The 21750-nt window shown below is 37.8% G+C and overlaps 1 protein-coding gene across 1 annotated transcript; it reads right to left on the reverse strand.

Moving 5' to 3' along the window:
- Positions 1–195: 195 nt before the first annotated feature.
- On the reverse strand, positions 196–15129 carry LOC127933926 (extracellular calcium-sensing receptor). Its single transcript, XM_052531063.1, has 6 exons — positions 14927–15129; positions 14204–14492; positions 13369–14121; positions 13037–13264; positions 1677–1800; positions 196–1292 (listed from the first exon to the last, which is right to left on the reverse strand). The coding sequence occupies exons 1-6, from the start codon at positions 15127–15129 to the stop codon at positions 367–369; spliced, it is 2523 nt and encodes an 840-aa protein (XP_052387023.1). The 3' UTR covers positions 196–366.
- Positions 15130–21750: the final 6621 nt, after the last annotated feature.

The following is a 21750-nucleotide window of genomic DNA, read 5'->3' on the forward strand; positions in this document are numbered from 1 at the left end:
TATATATATATATATATATATATATTGTAAATGACTACCTACTTTAAATGGATAAATGAAAGAACCTAATATCACCATCCTTTCAGGGTTTGTACTACATTGAGAAAATATAATTTACTGCTTTATCTCTCATTTTCAGATTTTTTTTTTTTTTTTTTTTTTTGAGCAAGAAAAAAAAAGAATCACTGAGGTGAATCTCCTTTATTATTCTGATGGGTTTGTTTATAAACATTGTCAGGGTCGACTTGGGCACATCATAAACAAATGAAGGCTATCATGTTGCAAGCAATTTTTCTGAATGTGTATTTTTACTCTAAAAAATAATCACCACCATTAAGCACCATTACATTTATCATGCTAATAATGTTATTTTCTCTCTCTGTAGGACTTAGATGGGGCCTTTCCCATCATATTTTGTTTTGTATTTTGTTCTGGCTTAAGTAGGATGATGTAACATTTAGGTGCAAATATGCAGAATAGCAAACCAAAGCTTGAGGCTAAGATAGCAAAAATCTCCACAGCTACAGTAAATTTTCCAGGAGAACTGATATAAGATGGGATAAATGTGATCCATACAGCACAGTATATAAGCATACTGAATGTGATGAACTTAGCTTCGTTAAAGTTATCAGGTAGTGTGCGAGCCAAAAAAGCCAGAACGAAGCACAAGACAGCCAACAGACCAATATAACCCAGAACAGCAGAGTACCCTATTATAGAACCCAGATTGCACTCAAGAATTATCTTTTCCTTATAATATCTCAGATTTTTGTGGGGAAACGGAGGAGATATTGTTAGCCAAAGCACACAGATAAGAACTTGTATAAGCGTAAAGGCAAGAACACTGAGTCGTTGTTGTGCAGGCCCAAACCATTTCATGACATTACTTCCTGGTAGTGTAGCCTTGAAAGCCATTAACACCACTATTGTTTTCCCCAGAACACAGGAGATACAGAGGACAAAGGTGATTCCAAATGCTGTGTGACGCAACATACAGGACAGCTCAGTGGGCCGACCAATGAAAGTAAGTGAACAGAGGAAACACAGAGTCAGTGAGCAGAGGAGCAGGAAGCTCAGTTCAGAGTTATTGGCCTTTACTATGGGGGTGTCCTTCTTACTGTAAAAAAGGGTGGCCACCAGTGCAGTTAATCCTGCTCCAAAGAGTGAGAAAAAGACTAGCACTATACCCATAACTTCTGTAAATGACAGAAACTCTACAGCCTTTAACACACATTTATTTTTCTCAGCATTTGACCAGTATTCCCATGGACACTGCTTGCAATTGTTTGAATCTGGAAAGGAAGATGATGGTCACACTTAATTTTAAAGTCCAATGTTTGCTTTTAACAAACCATTAACTATGACCTTTGCCTCTGTAATCGTCTATTTTACTGCTAAGGTAGTTGTTAAGCTTATGTATTGGGATAAGGGAATGCTGAATATTGTAACGCAGATTATGTACTTTACAAGTACTAATAAACAGCCAATATGATAATAAAAGGTATGCTAATAAGTAACTGGATAATAGTGAGAATTGTCCCCTGTACTAAAGTGTTGCCAAGTTGATCACTGTAGTTAGAATTAGACATTGTTGGCAGAAAATATCATTGTAGAAGGAAAACACTAAAAGGAACTAAACAATTTTCTTTGAAAATGTGAGATGAGCTAAAGATTACCTGTCTCATTACTGATTTCTCCTTCTGCACATGGAATACAGTCATAACAGCAGACAGGTCTTCCTTTCTGTGCAGCTTTCCTAGTGCCTGGAGGACAGCTCTCACTGCACACAGACCTTGGCTTCTACATAAAAATATACATTTGTATTTTACAATTTAATGTAGTCTATTTCTAGTGCAGCCCACTTTGTTGAAAGAGGCTATTTACACTTTCTTTGCTAACCAAAGTCTGGTTGATATAGACAGTATTACAAAAGACACATATCAGACAACAGGATCAGTGGTATTGTTAGGGTTCTGTCACTTCCAGTTTATTTGTGGTTTTGTGACAGTGCCCTGATATACCTCATACCTGTCATGTCGTGTTTTCACAGGAGCTGGGGTTTGCCTCAGCTGCTTTCATGTCATGTTTTTTTGTGTCTTATTAGTTCCGTGTTCGTGTTTTGTTTTGTTCAACCACATGTCTTGTGATTGCTTTGCTGGACACGTGCTTGTGTTTTTGTTTTGTGTGAGCACATGGCTTTTGTTTTGTTTGTTTCTGTGTGTCATATGCTCTTATGTCTATTGTCTTGACGCCACCCTTCTTGTTATCTGATTATTGGTTCAGTTGATCCACCTGTGTCTTCCTTGTTACCCTCCTTGTTTGCTCCCTATTTATTATCCTTGTGTTTGCAGTCCTGTGCTAGTTAATTGTCAAATGCACCCCTCATGGTTCCTGTCTTGTCCTATCCTGCCTAGCCTTGCCTGCCTGTTCTCTCCCTTGGGGTAGTTTTGTTTGCTTTTGTTTCATTTATTATTATTAAAATACCTCTGTTGTTCAATTCATCCAGTCTTCACCTCATTTCTTCACCCAAATCCTGACAGACATAGGGTGTAAAGCATGATGGTGGCATATTTTGACACAATTAACCACAGTTTGAATTGGTCTTTTGCCAAACTCACACTTCTCTCTTTTCAAATCACAAATCTGACCGGAAATAGATTTGTTTTCTATGAAAATTAGGCAAGTATTTGAAAAATGGAAATAAAATGCACCTCATGTATTTAATAATAAAGTTTTTATTGGGTAAAGTTAGGAATAGGTGTATTTATTGTCATATAAATTGTATTGTCCCAATATAAGCTTTTTAGAAATTTAGAAATTTTAAGAAATATGATAATTTTATACACAATATGTTATCATTGCATACTTTTTTATAATGAATTACAGTACTGGGTTGCAATTTACTACTATTGTTTGCACTAAGTATAAATAGCATCTACATGGGGAGAGCAGGGCACAAACTAATGCGGGATTAATTGTAACACATATGATTCAAATATTTCCACACATGATAGCATAAAAAAAACATCTCAGGTTATGCATGTAACCATGGTTCCCCAAGGGAGCAAGACGCTGTTTCGAACGATATGGGGAATGCCTTTAGCATGATCCACTCAGAATACAGTATAATGTGCAATATATCCAATGAAAGGGCATGACGTCATGGAAGGGGTGACATAAGTGACCAGGAAGCTATAAAAGCATGTGCCGTGCAGCTAGCATCAGCTTCGAAGAGAAAAGCAAGAGCTAGCACAGGGGTGCACAACCCTGCTCCTGGCGATCGACTGTCCTGCAAAGTTTAGCTCCAATCCTAATCAAACACACCTGAAGCAACTAATTAAGGTCTAAATGCTCACTTAAAAATTAAAGGCAGGTGTGTTTGATTAGGGTTTGAGCCAAACTTTGCAGGACAGTCGATCGCCAGGAGCAGGGTTGGGCACCCCTGAGCTAGCAGGAGTTCTGGGAGTATGGCCTTGAGATGCAGCATCTCGTTACCTTGAAGAACGATAGTTACATGCATAACCTGAGACGTTCCTCTTCAGGAACTTGAGTTGTATCAAATGCTATGGGGAACGAGGTGCCCACGCTGCCAGACTTCCACATCCATACCTAGTGTATATCCGAAGAGCACAGCTAAGGTGAGATAACAGAAGAGCCTGGAGTGGCCTCTAACACCCTCAGGGGCCACACCCAAAGTTTACACAACTCTGGTTTCAGTTATCAGTTAACAATTATCATACCCCGTGCCTGTGAGAGTAGATCTCTTCTGACTGGAACCTCCCATAGAGAGCCGTCGAGGAGCGAGTAAAGATTTGAGAACCATACTCTGCCCAGCCAGAAGGGGGCTACTAATAAACTAATAAAAGCCGAACCCCATCCTGGCGTACTCTTGCGGAGTACAGGGGAACTGGATGAACTAGAGAGAACCAGAGGTGACTCAAAGAGGGAATATACACTGCTCTGAGTGAGAGGATTTTGTCCTAGGACCACACAAGGATCTGGTGCACCAGCTTCGCCAGTACAAGGGTCGTGAACGCAGACCTCCCTGGTGATTGATGTAAGAGATCACTGATGTGTTGTCAGTGCGCACCAACACATGGTGACCTCTTAGGTCTGGGAGGAATTGTTTCAATGCTCGATACATGGCTAGCATCTCCAAACAGTTGATATGCCATGTTAGATGCTGACCACTCCACAGACCGCAGGCAGGGTAGCCACTAATGACCGCACCCCAGCCGGTGAGGGATGCATCTTTAGCTAGCATTACTCGGTGACAAGGAGCTCCCAGCACCGGGCCCTGATTCAAGAACCAAGGTTTCTTCCAAATGTCTCAGGCACGGAGACATCGTTGCGTGACATTGATAGTTTGAAGTGAATTCCTCCTCTGGGAAAATCCCTTGGTTTTGAGCCACCACTGTAGGGGTCTCATGTACAGCAGGCCAAAAGTCTCACATTGGACACAGCTGCCATTAAACTCAGTAATCTCTGAAACTGCTTTACAGTGAATGACTGGCCTTCTCTGACTCTCTTGACTGACATGAGGATCAACTCACTCGATACAAGCAGGGGACAGACATGCCTGCTTTGAGGTCGAATCCCACACCATGCCTAGATAAGTGGTCAAACCCAGCTCACCCATGTGGGCAAGAACGACATCTCGATGTTGAACTGCCATCTGCTCTGATTGAGCTAAAATCAACAAATTGTTGATATAGTTTAGTATGCGGATGCCCTGCAGTCACAGTGGAGCCAGAGCAGCATCCAAACACTTTGTAAACGTGCAGGGTGAGAGTGCAAGGCTAAATGGAAGTACTCGATATTGGTATGCTTCACCCCCGAAAGCAAACCTCAGACACGTCCTGTGTTGGGGAAGGATGGAGACATGGAACTTTGCATCTTTGAGATCTATCATGCCAAACCAGTCCTCGGACCTGATTTGAGATACAACATGCTTGATGGTGAGCATCTTGAACTTCCATCGCATGACTAAGCAGTTTAACTGTTGCAGATCTATGATCAGATATAATCCCCCCCATCCCTCTGTAAAACCTGGATTCCCAGTCTTGAGGAGGGACCACCTTGATGGCCTCCTTCCTTAATAGGATGTTCACTTCCTCTTCCATAACCAGAGCCTGCTCGGATCCGACCAACGTCGGAATAACCCTGTTGAATCTCAGTGGTGGAGAGCTGAACTGAATGCGATAGCCTTTTTCTACCGTGTGCAGTACCCATTGAGATACATTTGGCAGTAGTGTAGTTTCCACTCTGTTAAATAATGTACTAAGTGAATCAGTCTCTCAAAACTGACCTCTGGTGTTATAGAGGCAGCTAGATCGGTGCCCTGAAGTGGAAGACCAGCAGGGGGCAACCGATCTAACTGTTTTAGAGACCCTCAAAGGTGTAGCGAGCCTCTCAACTCTGCTACGTTCATGGGTGGAAGAAACTAGAGCTCTGGGAGGGTTGGCAGGCCGACTTCCCGAGGGCATGGACCCACTCTACACTCTGCTTTGGACTTAGAAGTCTCCAGCCATGCAGTGTTAATTTCGTTGACGAAGACTATGACGAAAAATATTCGTCAACTAACCTTTTTCACGGACGAAAACTAAATAAAAACTAAATAAAAAGTCAGATATGATGACGAAAAACGTGACGAAATATAACTGACACTTTAGTCAACGAATAAAAATGAGACGAAAATATATGGGAGAGACGAATGGAGAAGAGATCCAATCAGAGCGAATCTTTGAGGGTAGGTTGATCTATGCAGAAGCAGCCGAGCCATTATAAAAAGCCGCGGCAAATGGAAGCGCCACAGCTAAACAAACGCAGCAGCAGTTACACAGAAAAGAGAACAAAGATGAGTTTGCAGAAATTCGCACAGTATCGAGGACGTTTTCATAACAGTTAAGTTGTTTACACAGGGAACTACACTGCGACCTTTTGAAATGCCATTGCGACCCAAATTTTTGTGGGGTCGTAAATGTATCACTGATTATTTTTGTACCTACTTATGTGTAATGCTATGTTTTAATATGAGCATTTATTAAAACAGAAATGTGTAAGAATACGTTTTATAACGTGCTCCAAGCATTCAACACATCAAGTTGGCTTCAGCCCCGCGCTGCGGGAAAGTTGAACTGAGCAGCTGGTTACTCGCGCAAGACTGAACCGAGTTCTCCTTCAGGACGTTTGCGTCCTCCTGCACCTGAACGAACAAATACAAATCGCATTTTAAATAAACATAAGAAAAAGAGCGAAAAGTGAAAGAGCTCAATTCAGCAGCGCTGTGTTCAGGGAGCAAGCAGAGATGCGTCTCAAAGTCTTCTTGCTTTTGTACCGACAACAAATACATACTAAATATGTCGAAATACCCGTATTGGAAAGTGTGTTCGAAAAGGTCTGTAGTTGTGTCTTCAGTGAAAGTAAAGAGTTGGAAAGAAATCGGATGTGTATCTTTATAACGGATGCATTTGTCTCTTAAAGTGACCGCGCCTAATTTACTAGCTCTGCTGTCAGTGTCTTTAATGTATGAAAATGAAAGTAAATCACTCACTGCTCTTGATTAAATTACTTTGTAGTTTTAACAAGAATTTATCCAAAGTCAATCCAAAAATCAGATAGAAAAGATTATATTGTTTTACTAGTGACTAAAAAATACAAAAAAAAAAAAAAAAAAAAATATTAGGGACCTGAGCATGTTTTGCTTAAGTGTTTCTTTCTTTAATTGCTAATGCCACCTTTTCACACCACAGACTGAACCAAATTAAGCATTGCATCAGACATTATCAAGATGAATTTGTTGTTCTGACACAGTTTAACCCTGAGTTATTGTCATATTTTATTACCAATTTCTAAACTACAGCAGATAAACTGTGATATTGTAAGAAACGTTGAAGGTGTCTGAATACATTTTGGTTTGATTGTGTATTTTATTTTACATTGAAGACTATGCAGTGCTATTTTAAATGAACAAAAACAAACTTAAAAAATGTAAACTTTGTGTAAATATCACAAATAAAGAAATAGAATGAACATACAATACAAATATAATATAGGTGGTTGTCTATTTCAATAATACTGTACTTCATCTTGAAAGAATGTCATATGCATTGCATATCATTCAGGACGAATGCATATCTTTTTCAGAGAGCATGTATATTTTTCATTGAGAGCAGGCCTTATGTTTATTTTATAAATACCATTCCATAACAGACTGATGGAAACATTTAGTCAAGTCAACTAAGTTGACTTTGTTCTACTAAAAAAAAAAAACTAGACTAAGACTAAAAGACTTAAGACTAGACTAAGACTAAAACTCTTATGATATTTAGTCGACTAAAACTAGACTAAGACTAAAACATTTCAGATGACTAAAATGTGACTAAAACTAAATGGTGTGTTATTCAAAAGACTAAGACTAAGACTAAATCCGAATTTGCTGTCAAAATTAACACTGCAGCCATGCTGTGTTCTTGAACCTTGTGGTACATGGAGTTGGTACAGATGCCCCAAGAGAGCTATGAGGGAGAAACCTATGGAACACTGCCGTTTTCTTACACGCCGCCTGGTACCTGTCGCTGAACAGGCCAGAATGCTGCAGTGAGGCTTCCATGAGGCAGACTCTGTACCTTTCTTTCATATCAGACAGGGTCAGCTATAAGTGCCTCACCACGGCCACCATAGTTGCCATAGACCACCTGATGCCACGAGTGGTCTCTTTGGTGGTGCAGAGGGAAAGATCAGCAGTCCGCCTTAGCTCAGTGATGTTGTCAGACTTTCCTCTCCCTCATCAAGCTCTTTCAGTAGGTCGGGTTGGCACACCTGTAACACAGCCATTGTGTGCAGTCACGCACCAGCCTGACCTGCTGCAGCATACCCTACTCTTTGACACTCTCCACATCAACCACCTCGAAGTGTCGATCCCTCTCCCCGAGGGGAAGAAACCACAGAGTTGGCTTCCGATCCCAGGGATTGGACACCAGATCTGTCAGATGAGAAAGGAGATAGGGACTCGCCCATCTCAATTCCCTCTGTCAGATCCACCTGCAAAAGTGCGGCTGCCATTCAGCTTCAGCAGAAGTGGTGCAAAACCTTCACGGGAAATGCTGGAGAAGGCTCCCTCCTCAAAGAGAGCTTTGTGGGATCTAACTGTTAATTTAAAATTAGACAAATCTGCTTATATATTATTTTAATCCCCAATCTGATATTTAGCAGTTTTGATAGTTCTTTAATGCTTCACTAGCTAGCAGAAGACACTTTTTTTATTCCGGTTGGGCAGATGGGGAGCATTGTGAAACTGTGATACAATTATTACTAACTATGCTATATTACTGAATATGCTATTCTATGACATTAGTGATGTAATTTACATTAATTACTTTAATTCATTTTAATGGGAAATTGTGAGAAACAGGAAAATAAAGAATGAGAATCAATGTTCAATATTCATAAATGATCATTTCAAGAAATATAAAGCATTTTGGCTATATTTGTTTCCTGTTCTGTTAGAGATGTGTGTGGAGAACAGAGCCCATTCAATGTGAGGGGGCACATGCCCACTCAGAATTTGAGTCAAGTTGATTTTGAATACAAAGGAAAAAAATAGCCGATTAGTATATTATCGAGTGCAGCATTAGTTCAGTCAGGCCATGGAGGCAAAGGCTGCAACCAGCGGATGCGGTCAGCTGTCAAATATTTCCAATCACTACTATTCTCCAATTATACACAGGACATATATATGTGGCACTACTGCTCGGTAAGTATGCTCAAATGGCTCGCAACCCTCCCTCCCTCCCCATTATAAGCATAAGCATTTTACTGTGCACCTTCTGGTTGTCGTATCTTTGTTTCAGATCACTAAGGCTTTCTCACTGAGGTCCACTGAGAGACACTCATCCTCATAACCAAGCTAGGGTAGACGTCCCACTGCCACATCTACATGATTACCACTGTTTGCCCTCTGGAGTCTAAGGGTATTTTTGGGGCCTGGAAATTTTTTGTCATCTCATTTTTTCAGTTTCTTATAAATATCTATATGGGTGAAGTGTAATCTCACTGTAATCAGTACAAACTGGGCTATAGTAATATATGAGCAGCATGTATGTGCATGATTGTGTTTTTGAGAAAAAAAATATATTATGCGTGGTTAGTGAAAAACTGTTAAATCACTTGAATAAGGCAAAAAAAAAAAACACATAAAGAACATTGGTTACTGGGATTTTTGAGAACTGGAGCTTGTAGCCTAGAATTTTTCTTTTTAAATTATGTGAAAATTATCTTGTTTACTCACTTACAGAAAACAATATATTGATTTAAATTTTCTAAGACACTTTTTGTTGGTAAAAGACATATGTGAGTAGGGGTCAACTATCATGAATATCATTGTGATTTACACATGAGAAGACAAAGGCCCGCATAATGAGCTGCATAATGAGCCTTTAAGTCAGCTTGTGTCACTAAAATAAATGTATATAAAATATATTTAATTTTCCCATAACATAATTTAATATCCACCGGAAAGTGCAAATAAATTTGTTGTTTATTGGGAACAATCAAAGCTGACTTTCAAACTAAATTTTTTGCATCATTACTCCAGTCACACAATTCAGAAATCCTTTTAAAAATCTTATTTTCTACAGAAAACATTTATTGTTATTATTATCGTTATTATTATTATTATTATTATTATTATTATTATTATTATTATTATTATTATTATTATTATTATTAATGTTGAAAAGAGCTGAGAATATTTTTCAGTTTTTTTTTAGGGGGGATAAATTGAAAGAACAACATTGTTTGTTACATTTGTTACAGTTTTCTTTATTTGTTACATTTATATTATTTACATCAAGCTTTTGAATGGTATAGTAGTGTATATTGTTATTGAAACTTCATAATATTTCACTTGATTATACATTTAGTCAGGAATTATAATTTGGAAAAAGTATTTGGAAAAAGTCTGACTAGTAAAATGTTTACATGTTATGTAAAAACTAGTACAAGTATATAAATAAATAAAAAGAGACTTACTCATGTTTATGATCTCTGCTGAATAAAGTGCTTCATTCTTTTTTCTGAGTAAATCTAATTCTCAAATCCTCAACCACATCACATCTTTTTGGGGTGAATTATGTCTTATTCCTCTCATCGTGAAGCAAACAGTAAAATAAAAGACTTGAAGAACAGTCTAGCTGTGTTTTCTTCTGTTGTGTGGGTGTATTCAAGCGCACTTCAGTTTGAAACATTAGAATCTGAATAGAGCGTATAGCGCGGGGACGTGGTCTCATTAGAAGATAATGAAGAGAGACGTGAAAAACGGACATCGCGTTGTTTTCATATGGATTACTTTATCACAGAATATTTGTTTTTAAACTAAACACTTGTTTAGTTTAAAAGTAGACGTCACATTTCTATAGATATCTCATCATGTCTCTTCGTTGAGTATTCACTGAGTTACAGTTAATTTTAATGATGCATTTTTAAATGAAGATCAGCGTTAGACAAAGGCTGCAGACAGCACACCTTGTTTGTTATCTTTATTTTATAAGTGCACAAAGTTTTGTTGTTATTATGTCTGTATACAAAAAAAAAGTAGACCCTTTACAGATTCGATTGATGTATTGCTCTTATCTGTACAATTAATACTGAAAGTGTAATTTAAGTTCTTTTCGGGGGTTATCAGGAGAAAATGAGAGGGTAACTCCAGAAGGTTAAAGACATTATTAAGGGTGCTTTTACACCAGCCTCATTTAGCTCGGTTGAATCGTAACAGAGTTTGTTTCCCCCTTTGGTGCGATTCGTTTGGGCAGGGGTGAAAGCAAGCAATCGCACTCGGGTGCGCACCAAAGGCTGACCAAACAAGCATACTGAGACCTGCTTGAAGAGGTGGTCTCTGTAAGCTTTCAAACGAACTCTGGAGAGGTTTGTTTGTGGTGAGAACGTTATCCGACCTCGAACAGACCCAACTGCAAAAAGTACTAATCATTTTTGGACTTAATCAGCTGCCGTAGTCAGCTGCGCTGTGCATTATGGGATGAGGAAGTGTTTGTTGACAGTTTGCACTTTAGCATGGCAGCTCGTGGACAAACTTGGAGTAGTGAGGAGGTGCGGAGCCTCATATAAATTTGGTCAGATTACCATGAGCATGTCAGAGTTAAGAAAAATGAATGCATGCCTCTGCTTGAAGTAACAAACGATGCCCGCTTGCCGTTTGCAGTGCATTAGAACATTGTTTTCAAGCCGCACTATGGAGAGATGACTGCGCTGGCTGGTTTTGTCCCTGGCCATAATCTAGTACATTAATGTGCAGCGCAGTCTTCCCCCTCCATAGTTATGTTGTCTCCGTGTTGTTTGCTGGCTTTTCCTCTTATGTTGGAATTTTCCCACACATACATTCTGACCAATCGAAAAGCAGTTTAGGAAATACATCAAGACCAATGAGTGATGTGGATGTTGTCATGTGACTGCATTTTGGTTTGTTTCAACTGGTTCAGTGTGGTGTGAAAAGGAACCAAAAAAGCTGAAAAATGCAACAATGGTAAATGGACTGCATTTATGTTTTTTGGTAAATTTATATAGCGCTTTCAACAGACCACATGGCCATCCAAAGCGCTTTACAATTTGCCTCACATTCACCCATTCACACACTGACTGCGGTGTCAGCCATTCAAGGCGCCATCCAGCTCGTCGGGAGCAGCTGGGGTTAGGTGTCTTGCTCAAGGACACCTCGACACTTAGTCAGGTGGAGCCGGGGATTTAACCAACAACCTTCCGATTTGTAGACAACCTACATGAACCACTGAGCCACTGCCACCCGATTTATAATTGTTTGCCCTTGGATCGGACCAAATGAATCGAACTAGAGATATGAAAGCACCATAAGTGTCTTAATTATCATGTATATCCAAGCTGATGGTTCCAGGGGGTTAATGTTTAAGCTCTTGTAAGTTCAATTAATTTGGGAGCAAGAACCCCATAAGGAACCATACCGGCAAAGATAAATTGTGTTCAATAAACTCAAGTAACATGCCAAAGTGGTCCTGTCTGAACTATATTTAATACAATCACCCAGTTGTGATTATAATGTTCAGTGCATCATATCATCAGCTGCTAAATTCAAATCTGCATTTGCTGGCTGGTGCTGAGCCAGAGACTGATGCGTTTTACAGCTTGGCATTATAACACATGATGCTGTTGAGCTTATGAATGCAATGACCAATAATAGCTGTTCAGAGAAGTCATTGCTAAAACGCTGATGTTTTCTTCATTCGCTCACTGACTGAATAACTCTTTCTGGTGAATTCTCTCATCAGAAACAGTGTAAATGTGTGTACGAATCTGTAAGATTAAGAAATATTAATTTTATAGTGTAAACAGCCTCAGTGATTTTAATAGGCATATTTGAGAGTGCTCGAACTAGACTGTCAGTGAAAACGTTCTTTGATAATGTAAATGTTCTTTGTACTCTTCAACTCTTATACTCTTTCACTATAAATCAAAATAATCTATAAAGATGAGACACAAGATATTTTAACAAAACTTTACCGCAATTTGTGCCCCATTAAAAAAAAATAATGAGTGCATGACAATCCTGGTGGAGAAAGAGGAGTGATATGTTCTTAGCTGTGAATTGTTTTTTGATTGTCTGAATGTGTTTTTTTATCGGTTTACCCACACTGTTTTGAACTATACTGTATAGCTGTGTGTTGCTATCAGGGTGATCACGTTTTTCATTTTTAATTATTTAAAACAACATTATTTTATAAAAGTTACTTATATTTATTTATTTACAAAATATTTTAGTTTGACGTGTGTGTGTGTGTGTGTGTATACACACAAACTGAGAAAATCCAAATTGCATAATATTGAATATAAATAGTTTTGTGCAGTGGATCCAGATTTGGTCAGAAATTTGAACAAACTCCACTGTTTATTTATTTATTTGTGTATCCTTTGTGTTATTCTTTGCACGTATTATAGGTCAATGTAAGTAATCTGAAATTTTCTTTTAAATAAACATGTTATTGCCATTTACCTCCAGCTGTCCTCCAGTCCAGATAATGTTTTTAGTGTTGAGCACAAAGTTCTGGTTAGGGGGCAGTGCAGCATCATAGTATCCCACTGGTATAAATTGGATTGAGCCATCAGAGTCCTTCTGCCAGTTCACAACCTCATATTGGGCTACTGCAGCACCAGTGCTGTCAAACCACACACGATCTCCCATCTTTACGGTAAAGTTTACTCTTTTCAGAGCTTCAACAACCTATTGAGAAAAAAGCATTTTAAACATTTTCAAACAGAAACCCATTTTGCTGTCCCTTTTGGTCTGTCACTTTTTAATTTTTAATTTTTATTTTATTACAATACCTGCTGAGGTTGTATTTTCAGGTCTTTCTCACAACCTTCCCTTTCTTTACACTTGAGTAGACTGTGTAGTGAATGAGCCACAGCATAAACTGCTTTGTACACATTGCTTGAATATCTTTGTTCAGGCACATCTTCATTGTAGTTTTTAAGCAAAAGTAGATCCTGATATATGTTGCAACTTGCATTTTGAGAAGAATTTCCCTCTGTCCATGAACATGGAAAATCTGTTTCCCAGAATGATTTTATAACATAGTCTGCAAAACCTTCAATATCGATTTTTCTCACTGCAAAACCCAGCGACCCTCCAAGTACATGAAAGCTGTTTGGAGTGATCAAACTCTTAGCAGTTATCCATGCCTCCACCCCAATTATTTGCAGGCCTGTAATATTCTCAGTGCTTAATTGCTCAAGTAAATTTTCCATTTCAAAACTGGTAAGAAATGCAACAATCACTTTTGCAGTGCTTTTCTTAATTCTGTCAACTGCTTTTCTAAGCTTTTCAGGCTCTGTTCGGTAGAATTTCACAGAGTACTCCACACAAATCCCTTCTTCCTGGGCTGTATTCAGAAATATGGCCATTCCATTGTTTCCATAATCATTGTCACTGTTCACAGTTCCCACCCAAGACCAGCCAAAGTGCTTGATTATGTATGCAAGTGCTCTGCTCTGGTGATAATCACTAGCAATAGTCCTGAAGAAAGAGGGATAGTTTTTCCTGTTACTAAGACATTCACATGTGGCTGAGTGACTTATCTGAAAAAGAAAAAAAGCAGACAGTGATACCATCATCAGTATTAAAATAATTATCAGAATTAATGTATAGGCAGACCCTTACCACTGGAATTTTAAAAGGTCCCGTAGTTCTGGACAGAATCACTGTGGCTGATGACTCTGTTTCTCCTATGATGGCATGTATAGGAGACTGCCCATTGCATGTGTCCTCTGCTGCAAATTCTTGTCCATTCATTAATGCCATAGTTGCACTCATAGAAGAAAGTCTTGAACCACAGGTATCATAAATTCGGTAACCAATATAAACATTTGGGAGTAAACTTTTACTTTTGTTAATCTCATCAATGGCAAAGGTCATGGTCTGAGCCATCCGGAAATCTCTTAGATTTACACTGAAAACATTTAAAAGCTAGGGTTAGTACAAAAAAAAGGATAAGAGGTAGGACATTTCATCACCTATGAATTATGTTTCTATATATTTTTTTCTTTGCGAACATTTTTGAACTGATGTATGAAAGAGACTTGTTTCCCATATCACTATATACAATGCAAAAACTTTGAAACGTAATATCTCAGAACTTTTCAGAATGCAGACAGAACCGTAAAACTCCAAGGTGATGACTTATATTCTTAATTTCTTTTTTTTTTTTTCTTTTTTTTTTTACATCTGTTAATTTGTGAAACATCATGACATCACTGATGTTATAATATACCTTTATAAATATACTTACTAATTGCAACAAATATATAAATGATCATATTAAATTTAGTTTTTATTTATTTATTTATTTCGGGGTTTTTTTTCAATTAGTTAAATGTAGAAAACCTTGAGCATGATAGCAGCTGAGGTTTTTGTGTAAACTCAAATGAAGGTAAAGTCTCTATGCTCCGGATTGGAAAAAGTGCTCCAATAGTTACATCTCCATCTTTGGATATCAGCAGGTAATTGGGGTCTCCCATCATTCTGCAAGAAGGCTTTTCTGCTTGTATGTGAATGAAAAGCAGGAGTGTGTAAAGAAAGAAAAGCATCCCAAGGATTGAGCTCAACCACAAATGTCAAATGCAATTGACCAGATACATTATTTTCCTTTTTATAGAAATTACTAATATGGATGACTGATTATAAACATAGCCAATGACCTTATGAGGCAGGACATGGGGCAGGTCAAGTGGGTTGGAACAAGACGTAAGACGAGTCTAAGTAATACAATGGATGTACTTTCTCAAACAATCAAATGTAGTACACTGCAAAACTTTGTATAATATTGAAATAATCACTTTTGTCTATGCAATTGTATTTGCATTACCTAAAATCTAATAAAGTGTTTGAATTATCTAACCTAGCTGATGAATCATGAGTTTAAAAAGATAAAACAACAGTTTAATTAAGAAGTATCAAACATACTTTTTGAATATTATTTTATGGGAAAATATATTATCATATTAGTAATTACTTCTATCATCAACATTACTATATGCATTTTATTTATTTATTTTTATTTTTATATCATTTCCAATTTCATTTATATACCTCTGTATACACTTTAAAAATATTTCTAAACAATCTAATTTTAGTCAGTGTGTCACAAACCACTTTGGAGACGGAGGGTTTAGTGCAAGTGAACAGTTTATTTACAATTGGTAATGTGACATGATAAACACACGGAGAGTCAGCTTAGGTGTGTCACAGGACATTGTCGTGGGGATATCTGAGGAAATAGGAAAGTCAGTTTAGTAGTGAGAGGTCGGGCACCAGTTCATGGTTGTGAATGGTAGACCGGACACCGGAGTACTGAGCTGGAGGTATCTTTATTCTGGTGAGTGATTACTGGGTGCAGGTCATCAGTACTGCGTTTATTGGGATCCTGCTTGATGGGAGTCAGGTGCGGGTGATGATTGAGGTGGCTGTGACAGAGTTCCTGACATTACCCCCTCGTCCAGTGGTGGCTCCTGACGCCCTGGCATGACGAAGACGGCAGCCGATCTGCATCGCGCATCTACTCCCACCTACCAATCGGGACAGAAGGTCTGGCTGTCCACTCGCGACATCCGACTGTGCTGGCCCTGCAATAAACTGAGTCCAGATTCGTCGGCCCCTTCACCATCCTAGAACAAGTCAACCCAGTCACCTACAAACTCCAACTCCCTCCTCAATATAAAATTCATCCCACTTTCCATGTTTCTCTTTTAAAACCCTTTCACCCTCCTGTCTCCACAGAGCCTGGCCAGACAGAGGAATCCCCTCTCCCACTACTGCTAGAGGAGGAGCCGTCTACAAAGTAAGGGAGATCTTGGAATCCCGGCGTCGTGGTGAGAGATTAGAATATCTTGTCGACTGGGAAGGTTACAGCCCAGAAGAATGTTCAAGGGTCCCTTGAGTAGACATCGTAGACCCTATGCTCCTAGCGAAATTCCATGCCTCGCACACAGATCGCCCTGCTCCAAGAATTGTTGTTCACCAAAATGCATTGCTAGAGTTCTTAGAGCAAAAATATTTTGAAAATGTAATAGATCAGTTCCTTCTACTGTGTTATTCTGTTTCCGGTTGTTGATGGTATGACACTTCACCCTAAAGAGAGCAGCCTGGAAAATGGAGTGCAGCTAGAGAAAACAAAACTAGAGGTATTTTGTATTGCTTGGAGGGGAAGTAACCTATCCTACAGAAAAACATTAAAAACTGCTAGATATTATTACTTTTCATCTCTTTTAGAAGAAAACAAACATAACCCCAGGTATTTATTCAATATAGTGCCTAGATTAACAAAAAATAAAGAATCAACAAGTCTTGACATGTCCCAATATCACAGCAGTAATGACTTTATGAACTACTTTACTTCTAAGATCGATAGTATTAAAAGATAAAATTGTAACCATGCAGCCATCAGCTACAGTATCACATCACAGTGCACTATAGATCCCTTGTGGAACAGTTCTATTCATTCTCTACTATAGGAGAGGCAGAATTGTATAAACTTGTTAAATCATCTAAACCAATAACATGTATGTTAAACCCTAATTCCATCTAAGCTCCTAAAAGACACATAGACCCTCTTCTGACTATTATTAATTCCTCATTGTCATTAGGATATGTCCCCAAAACCTCAAAACTGTCTGTTATTAAGCCTCACACAAAAAAAAAATTAAAACACAAACTTGACCCCAAAGAACTTGTCACGGTCAACACGAAGGGACCGAAATGCAGAGTGAGTGAAACAAGATTTATTGAAAACACACAAGTTCACAGCACAGGGGTGGACAATCTTGGGATAGCTCCTGCAGGAGAGATCAATGCCCTGAGAGGTAGACAGTCTGGTATAAGTTATTGGTTAAATCTGGGCAGAAGGATGGGGAGAAAACCAGAGAAGAAAACAGCAGAGAATGCAAGTCCAATGTAGGAGCTCAAAGCAGGCAGTATTAGAGATAAGTTTCTAAAATGAAATCTAAACTGTTTAAGAGAAGAAAAAAGACTCATGAATAAGTAAATATAATATCAGAATACTAAGTAGCTAAACCAAAAATCAGAAAATATAAAATCAAGTGCAAATATTACAACAAGGATACACAGTAACAGGGCAAGACTGGGATATAGAGCAGCAAATAAGTAACGGTTTCTATGGCACAAGATGAACCAGCAACCACACGAGGAAAAACAGCACAATTTAAAGGGAGAAAAGTACACAAGGACCAGGTGAGCACAATTACATAAACGAGGAGAAGAAAAAGCCTAAACGAGAGGAGGAGGTGGGACCACAGAAACACATGGCAGGCATAAAACAAAGACAAAACAATGTGTGAAGACACAAGACAAACAAAGAAACATTAAACACAGACAAAGCTGCCTGGGCAGAGCCATGACAGAACTAGTTAATTATAGACTGATCTTGAATATCCCTTTTTTGTCCAAGACTCTGACAGTGCACACGCAACATTTTTCAGATCAGGCGTACGATCATTTTTACGAACTTCCTACACTGTTAAAAATCGCTGTAAAAAAACGGCCAAATTTCGACAGTAACATACTGTTTTCATTAAAACAGTGCATTCTGGGTAATATTCATCATCTTCGAGAAAGTAGCCTGCTGCTATATATCGTAAATTAACAACGTTCAAAGTCGACACTCAGCGGCTGTGTTTCAAATCACACCCTACACCCTCATTCACTATTCCCTACATGAGTTTACTAATATAGTCCACCTGACGGAGAGAATGAAAACTAATGAGTGAATTCAGACACTGATCAACAGCTGACTGAATTACTGAAGAAAAGAGAAAAACGACGAACACAAGAACTACAACTGACTTCAGCCACAGCTTTAGATGAAATCAACTGAAGATTTAAACAATCAACAAACAGCTTCACCAACTTCACTCATTACTAACCAGACTGACTTTATTTCTATCAGATCAGAGATCAGAGATCAAAAGATCTTATTGAGAATTAAAGAGATGTAGATGATAATGTTAGTTTCGTTTAGCGTCACCATTGTGGAGATCAGTGTTTGCTTTAGTTGGGCTCCTGACCCTTGACTTCTGTACTTTAAGTTTTGTTTCATTGCTGTATTTGTATCTTTATAGTACATCTGCTACAGCAATATTAATATTGATAGTCAAGTGATTATGGTTGTTTCTGTCAGACATGATCTACTAGACTGACTTAAAGTGTTGCTATAGTAGTGAAATATTATTTTTTTTTTTCTTCAATTTTATAAGATTTAACAGTAATGACCAGAATATTAATATTAAAATATAAATATTTTGGGCAGCACTGGTTAATTTTAAGGTTAAAATTAACGAAAACAAAGACGCGGCTGTTTTTAAATGAGATGTTCCACCTTCCCCATAGGCTTCTTCATCGCGCAGCGTTGAGCCAAGTTTATGCTAATCCCACAGTGCCATCTACGTGGCTTCAATAAAGATGCAATGGCAGCGTTCGACTAATTCATCTAATTAATTTGACTAATTAATGACGTTGGACACATTTAGCCTTTCGTAAGATGAACTGTAGCAAATATATAGTTTATAATAGCCAAGGGCTTACATAACATCATATCATTTCTATTAAAATATGTCAGCTTATGCTCCATAGTGACGTTACACAAAAAGTTTAACGTTTCAAAAACACAAATTAAGTCGATATACCAAAGCTAAATACAGCTGAAAATCAAATTAAGATTACTACATTTAAACTTTATGATTGCCACATTTAGATGAAAAAGCACATTTCTCCAACATTCTGACTTGCCTATTCGATATTTCCAAGTTTAAACCAATCAAATTTCAAAAAGTAAATAAAAAAATACAACTTATGCATTAATAGTAGTACAATTATTAAAATCAAATAGTAAACCTATGTTTTAATAAATTAATTAAAAGAGCTTACCTTTTCGCGCAAGGCAAAAGAAAATGCCGACGAGAGAACTTTTGCTCTGGTCTTCGGGGATGGCTTGAGGAACGGAGCTTAACGGAGTAAAATTAAAAATGCAGAATTCAACTCTGATAATTTTTACCAACACTAGGGGGCATTTTTCACTCTTTGTTGTTAAGTTAACTCCTTAAGAGTAAATGGAGAGTAACACTGCTTATTTAACACCGTTGATTTTACTGTCCAGTCTAATCAGTCCGTCTTCATTCTTTGACTCCAGTTACTCAGCATACACTCATTATTGAAGCGAGGTCTTCCAGTAAACGAACAAGACTAGATGATGGAGCTAAAAGGTGGGCAATAAGTTTTTATTACTTATGCATTTAGGGGACTGTTGAAATGCATAAACCTACTTAAAAACCCAACATTCATTTTATCTTTGTAAGGTTCATGTTTACAAGAATGTCAAATTATTAGTAGTACAGAACAGTAGTAGCATTTTTATTGTTTATATACCATATTTATGTCTTTGCTTTTTTTTGATGGTCTGATCTATTCTCAGTGAAATGAAAAACTGTCAATATCTTGAAAGGCTGACATTAAAGAAAAGAATAGGTCATATTTCATATAAATAACTGTATATGATAACTGTGTGTGTATACAGTATATATGTATTTTTCTCTTGGATTTTAAAACATTTTTTCTTTTCCTTTTTTCTGTATTATTGTCTTTCTACGAAGCATTACTATGTTGGTGTGAGTGCCACCAGATACCTGCTATGGAGAAACAAAACTATACAGACAGGCATTTCTAACAAGGAATATAATTTAAAGGTACAAAATGAAATGGGAAATCTCATTGTGCCACTTTTCACAGCAGTTTTGTATCTACGGAGTTGCATTATCTTTAGGATTTTTAGGATATTTAGGATTAACTTCATATAGGATTCTTTAAGCAGTGTTGATGATCTTAACATGCTGTTGTTTGTGTCTTGTCAAGGCCAGAAGGCAGATGGAAGCAGAAGGCAGATGGGAGTTTTACTTACTCAAACATGTTCTGAGGGCAGAAAGGAAAATGATTGGTTCACAGATTCAACCAATGAAATTGAAAAAGAGTCGGAGTCAGGAACGTGTGGAAGGAATACTTCAGACAGACACGTTACTGACACTTCGTGGGAGGCATTTATTGCAAGGTAAGTTCATTTACCATGTATTTTCATGACAAAAATAACATCTCTAAGATTTAATAAGATAATTAGCAAACAAAGATGCACAGAACAAGTACTCATGGACTAAATATTAATTTATTGCAAGGTAAGTTCATTTAACATGTATTTTCATGACAAAAATTAACATCTCTAAGATTTAATAAGATAATTAGCAAACAAAGATGCACAGAACAAGTAATCATGGACTAAATATTATATAGCATGCATTTTCACTTGACTGCTTCATCAGTTGATTACACCAAAGCTGGTTATGAGGTAACTGGAGTAAAACATGCTTTTCCAATGCTTCCACGCTGTCTGTGAAACGGATATGAGCGAAAAAAAGAACTCTCCTTGACATTACATCAGTCAGTTAGCGTTAGCATTAGCACTGCTCTCAGGGCAGGAGTACTCAATATTGATATAACTGTTATTTTTAGTGAACAGTGTGCTGCCCTCAGGGCAGATGTACTCAATATTCTTATTAATATTATTTTACTAAACTATGAGCTGCTCTCAGGGCAGGAGTACTCAATATTCATATTACTATTACTTTAATAATCCATGCGCTGCTCTTAGGGTAGGAGTACTCAATATTCACATTACTGTTATTTTACAAAACCATGTGCTGCTCTCAGGGCAGAAGTACTCAGTATTCAAATTACTATTATTTTACTAAACTATGAGCTACTCTCAGGGCAGGAGTATTCAATATTCACATTACTGTTATTATTATTGTATTATGTGCTGCTCTCAAGGCAGGAGTACTCTATATTCATATTACTTTTATTTTACTAACCTATGTGCTACTCTCAGGGCAGGAGTACTCCATATTCATATTACTATTATTTTACTAAACTATGTGCTGCTTTCAGGACAGGAATACTCAATATTCATATTACTATTATTTTAATTATCTATGCACTGCTCTCAGGGCAGGAGTACTCAATATTCACATTACTGTTATTTGACTAATCTATGCCCTGCTCTCAGGGCAGGAATACTCAATATTTATATTACTATTATTTTAATAATCTATGTGCTGATCTCAGGCCAGGAGTACTCAATTTTCATATTACTT

Source organism: Carassius gibelio, chromosome A18 (genome assembly GCF_023724105.1).
Source record: "Carassius gibelio isolate Cgi1373 ecotype wild population from Czech Republic chromosome A18, carGib1.2-hapl.c, whole genome shotgun sequence".
NCBI lineage: Eukaryota > Metazoa > Chordata > Actinopteri > Cypriniformes > Cyprinidae > Carassius > Carassius gibelio.

Bases quoted from the DNA above. Each gene is read 5' to 3' on its own strand.
- LOC127933926 (XM_052531063.1), bottom strand. From the start codon at position 15,129: ATGCTTTTCTTTCTTTACACACTCCTGCTTTTCATTCACATACAAGCA. The intron at 14,122-14,203 runs GTAAGGGTCTGC...TTTCTTTTTCAG, and splicing joins GACCTTTTAAAATTCCAGTG to ATAAGTCACTCAGCCACATG. The intron at 1,801-13,036 runs GTAAATGGCAAT...ATTTTTATGTAG, and splicing joins GGACTGGAGGACAGCTGGAG to AAGCCAAGGTCTGTGTGCAG.